This window comes from Propithecus coquereli, unplaced genomic scaffold (genome assembly GCF_000956105.1).
Source record: "Propithecus coquereli isolate 6110/MARCELLA unplaced genomic scaffold, Pcoq_1.0 Scaffold2, whole genome shotgun sequence".
Taxonomy (NCBI): Eukaryota; Metazoa; Chordata; class Mammalia; order Primates; family Indriidae; genus Propithecus; species Propithecus coquereli.
Genome location: NW_012144966.1, coordinates 13,225,364 through 13,230,983, shown reverse-complemented (window position 1 = coordinate 13,230,983; position 5,620 = coordinate 13,225,364). Strand labels below are relative to the sequence as shown.

At 33.4% G+C, this 5,620-nt stretch overlaps 1 protein-coding gene across 1 annotated transcript in view; it reads right to left on the bottom strand.

The window, feature by feature from the left end:
• Positions 1-5,620, bottom strand: part of NBN (nibrin) — a 52,322-nt gene that overhangs the window by 6,584 nt on the left and 40,118 nt on the right. Inside the window, exons 8-9 of the mRNA XM_012643543.1 lie at positions 4,568-4,723; positions 2,500-2,613 (exon numbers count right to left, since the gene is read on the bottom strand). Of these exons, the coding sequence (XP_012498997.1) occupies positions 2,500-2,613; positions 4,568-4,723 (270 nt within the window). The remainder of the gene's footprint in view (positions 1-2,499; positions 2,614-4,567; positions 4,724-5,620) is intronic.

Sequence of the window (5,620 nt, the reverse complement as noted above, 5' to 3'; positions counted from 1 at the left end):
AAAAATATTTTTAAAGATATAATAGAAAAGTTCTTTGAAATGCAAAAGAACTATACCGCAAATCAAAATAGCATACTGTATTCCAGGAAAAACTAATGGAGAATGATCAACACATAGATATATTCTGATTGTTACTGACTTTCGAGCTGAAGAAACAATATTGCAGACATGCAAGTCACCTAAAAAGAGGAAAAATAGGACTGGCATGAGGTGGGGGAGGGGGGAGGGAGGAAGTACAAATAATGTTCTCACTCTTCACAGCAGGGAGCCAACAAACAGTCTCTAAAATTGAAATATGCAGTCTAAAACAAATACTGATTCCAAGTTACAATGATTTTCATATTTTCTCCCCTTAAGCTTAGAGGTATCTCAGGAAATAAAATATCTTAGAGGGAAGAAACATTTACACAAATTCAGCAACGCCTTCAGTTTAACTTCCTTCTGCCAATGTCTCTCCCTCTCTTCCCAGTCTGTCCCTGCCCCTCACCACTTGTCAATGAAGAGATGTTTGGAATATTATTCACTTGATGTTTAAACATGTAATCTCTGGGCTTTAGGTTTCACTTCTTCATTCTTTTGTATACTGCTATAATTCTTTGAAATGCACATTTACAGAATAATAAAGCCAATTATTCTTTCAAAAAAGAGGAGAAAGGATGTGACTTCTCATTTTTTCATTTTATGACAGCGAAATGAGTGACCTTCCTAACAATGCTACTTTTACGAGCGACCTTCCTAATAACCCTTATTTAAAAATAACCCTGATTAAAAAAACATTTTAAAAAATGAATTGGTGAAGGATACATTATACCCAGAATAAAGCAAAATAAGGAACCCTGAGAGGTCAGCAAGTACCACAGCCAGCTTTTGCTCTGCCCCGCCGGTCTGCAAACTGTGCAAAACCTGAGCTCTGCTTTGATGTCTGTATGGGGCATGAGTGATACGAAGGAAAACCCAAGATGGGGACTTTAAAAAAAGACCCAGCACTAAAGGAAAAAAGAGAAATAAACCTTACAACACAGAAGGAGATAGCAAAAAAACCCTGCCTGTCTTGACTGTGGCACCTGAAGGAAAGAAATAAAAATCTTATTTAAGTTTATAATGACAAGCTAGCCTCATTCACTCAGGCTTCTGGTCCAAATTACACACTAGTAGCCGCCTGGGTGATTCAGAAAAATCACAAGAAGAGATTTTAATTTAAAGTGGTCTCATCTAGGTAGAACAAGACTGACACATACAAACATATCTTTCTGGAGGAAATAAATCTGAACCGAAGATTGAAGGAAATCCCACAGATCAAGTTCCAAGGAAAACAATCAGTTCACATTCAAAGATCACAAAAGATATACTTGAAAACAAGGTACCATAAGACCAGAAAACAGATCAACAAACACTTTGGATACTGACACCATCAGGCAAAGAATATTAAAAAGAGGAGCTTAAAAATATTAGCAGGGGACCAGATGTGGTGGCTCATGCCGGTAATCCCAGCACTTTGGGAGGTCATGGCAGGAAGAATGCTTGAGGTCGAGAGTTCAAGATCAGCCTAAACAACATAGTGAGACCCTGTCTCTACAAAACTTAGAAAAAAATAAAATTAGCTGAGCATGGTGTCATGCACCTGTAGTCCCAGCTACTCAGGAGGCTGTGGCAGGAGGATCACTCGAACTCAGGAGTTTGAGGTTGCTGTGAGCTATTAAGATGCCACTGCACTCTAGCCTGGACAACAGAGAGAAACCCTGTCTCAAAAAAAAAAAAAAATCCAAAAAATTAGCAAGAGATTTAGAAAAGAATGAAAAGGACTTTCTGTAATGAAAAAATGCAATAGGTTTAATTAAAACTCAATGGATGGATGAAATACCAACCAGAGTTGAGAAGAGAGAAATAAATTGGAAAACAATTTGAATAAACTACCAAAAATATAATTCAAAGTGATGAAATATATAGAAAAGAATTTAAGACACATGGAAAAGAAACTGAAAAAATTTAACTTATGTCAAACTGGAATTCCAGGAGGTAACAGAGAAAACAGCAAATGGGTAATATTCAAGAAAATAATAAATGAGAAATTTCAGAATTGTTGAAATACAATTCCCAGATTTAAAAAGGGCGGTCCATTTACATTCCATGTAACTGATATTTTGTAATATCCTCCAGATAACTACATGGCCAACCTTTTAATTATTATTCTTTAGTTTCCTTTTAAATTATTATGGCTTAATCCTTTTTTCCTCCTTTTACCTCCTTTACAGTAAGATTAAAATTTACTTCATTTGTTTATGTCCCAATTTTTTTCAACTAACAAAAATAAATCTTGAATTCTCTTGAAGTTTAAGGCAAAAGTAGAGATTAATCTTAAGGCTTTGTATTTCAGGAATTTTACTGAATGATCTTAAGTTACTTATCTGAAGTTTGGTTTTAAGAAGAATTTGTTCTACAGAAACCACAAGAGACCAAAGTGCAATTCAAACAAGTCTGTGGGCCTCATGTCCTACTAACCTCCATTTCCTGCCTTAACCATTCTTCTAATTCTGTATTCTTTCGAGCATGATGAGCTATTAGATCTGATCCTCCAATGATGTGTGGAAGTTTTCCTGCTCCAGGAAATGTGATCTGTAAAAGTAGTGAGGTTAAACAGATTAACAAATTAAGATGACTAGTTTTTAAAAAGCTTAAAAAGCAAAGATTGTAAATCATGCATAATCTAAGTGCCAGAGATGTTTATACCCCACAAAGGTGAGAGAGAGGTTAACTCTGTGCTAGACTCATCTATTTTTGCCCTTTTCTAGCTATTACTATTCCAAATTTGGACATGTCATTGGGATTTATACACTAAAAAGAATTTAGGATTTTAAATTTAAAGTTTTTATTAAAAAAATGACCCTAGCTTGTCATTTAACAATTAAAGGAATTCATGTTGAACATACACTATGATTGAAAGCATTATATTTTGTTCTAAAGATCTCAAATTTTAAGCCCTTTCTAGTATTGATGGAAATTTAAATCTTTTCAAAATTTCCCAGTTTATAGATCTCTAGCAGGATATGTTGAAGATGTGAACAATTTATACTTTTAATTTAATATTTTAATTGTTTACAAAGAGATGCTGAAAAAAAGAAAATTCCATGCAAAAATACTTATCAAACACATTGCTAATTTTGTATTTAGGAAGTAATAAATCCTTAATATTTATGGGACGTGCTTTTAAAATTCCAATATATGAAGTGGTGAGGAAATTTTAAATCAGTTTTCATCATTAAACAGTATTTTAAAAGTACAAAAAGAGCCATGTCATGGATTTGGAGATTTAAGGAAAACTCAAGACAAATTCCTTCATTAGAGACAATCTAGTTAAACATCTTTCTATACAAATTTTAGTTTGAATTTCTTCTATAGTTTCAAAACAAATTTCTTAGTTAAGGATATCAGTATTTTTAAGGGTTTTAAATCTTTCTAAATCACCTTCCAGAAGTTTGTACTACTTTATACTTCCTCAGAGCTATTTTTATACCATTTCTGTGCCAATCGTGAATTGAACATTATAGCTCTTTCTTTGCTAACTTAACCAATAAAAAAAGTCCTTTGAATTCTGATTTCTTTAACAATGAGATTTTGTAACATGATTTTAAACATGAAGTAAATATGCAGTAGGAATGCCCTTGTGCTATACATGAGCCACAGCTATGGGGTGGGAAGAAGTGGTGTTAAACAAAAAGGTGTATCACGGTGCCATGCAAGTAGGAGACATTTCCGTCTTCCTCCCTAAGCAGAAGAAATTCTTCTCATCGAATGGAGTTCAGAACCCTATAGATACTGTCATAGTAGGTAGAAAACTAATTTTATTGAGAAATGTTAATAGTCAATGCTCACACTGGAGAGAAAAAGCTATACCACCTCACGGTCATGGCAAGAATTGTACAGATCACATTACAGAGAGAAGCAGTTTTCCACAAAAATTACTTTTGATATAATTACTGCACTCTGATCAAATACATAAGCAAATGCTAGCAGTTAGAAGTAGGTCTGGAACAAGAAGCAAATATCCCTGAACAGAAAACAAAAGAATACAGACTGGATCAGAAATATTCTTTTAACCACACTGATAAATATCAGTTCCTTAATGAGGAGAAGCTCAGGTCTGATGGTAATACTCAGTGTACATATCTTTATTTTGTTTTCATTATTGTATATGCTGTTATTTTAACAAATTTTTATCTTCATAAAGCCCTGAGCTAAAGAACCCCTTCAAGTCACTGTAGATGGATATTAGAATGACAAGAAGGACCCTGTCATTCTAGACAAAGCCACCTGCTTAAGGTGGAGAAAACCAGGTAAACAACAACCTGTAAAGAACTGTCTTGATGAAATCTGATTCATTCTAGGGGTCCCATATATTCATTAACCGTCCATTCACATCCTTCCTAGATTAATTTTTCAACTGTCTTAAGCAGAAGAAATAGCATCAGTTTTCAATGTAAACTGTTTTTTATTATTGTTTAGTAGCAACAGTATTTCTAAAAACATTTCGAACACTGCCCTCTTGTGATACAGTTAAAGAAATACCTACCTTTTTGAATTTCTTGAAATTCTTTAGTTGGCCATAATCATTATTTACAACAGATGGATTTCTGGAAGTAGAGTTTTTCACCACCAGTGATCTAAATTCAGTTAATAACACTTTTCTTGGAAGCGTCTCACTATTGTCCTGAAGATCGTCATTGCTCTTAAATGAGGTTAAAATGTATAAACAAAAAGAAAGGGAAAGTTACTTGTCATTCAGGGGTCTAAAGAAAAAAGTTCAAATATCTGGAAAAATAGTAAAAATGGTTTATTTCTGGTACCTGAACTTTTATTTGGAATCAACTTTTACCTATTTCAAAATCAGAAAATTACTGACTCAAATGCTCTATAACTTTGGAAACATTTATAACATACTCATCTGTGAAAGAAGGCCTATTCTTAGTAGCCTATTCTAATAAATATCATTTCAATCAACAATTTACCTTCAGGTATACATATTTTAACATGAAATCTTAGCACTGCTTTTCATTAAAATTGTACACTGAGATTATTATATATTTTGTTGTACAGGTCCTCATCTACTATATTTAAGCTTCCTTGGATTCTCAAGTTTGTATTTTTTATTATTTTTGATACCTCAAAAAAATCAGTCATTAATTCTCAACACACTACCTCATTAACTGACAAGCCATGTTAAGTTCAAGATTAATAGTCATTAAATCAGCCTGAAGATTCTTCCTATTATCATTCAAATGCTGGATGTTTTTTTTTTTTGCTTTATGCCATTTACTATTAACTGTCTAGTCAGTTACAGATCAACAGTGTTACAACTGTTTAAGATGGACCATCTTAGTTCTTTTAACTGCTGAACTGTATAATTCATATGGAAATTGCTAACAGGTCTAAGAAAAGGCAGGAATAAAAAAAGGGGAAAATCAAATGAAAAGGTTCATCTGATAGTGACAGAATGTAATCAGGACATCTATTAAATAATAATAGCCTAAAACTTTTATTTATTTATTTTTAAAAACAGTCTCTCAATATGTTGCCCTGGCTCATCACCAACTCCTGGGCTCAAGTGATCCTCCCGCCTCAGCCT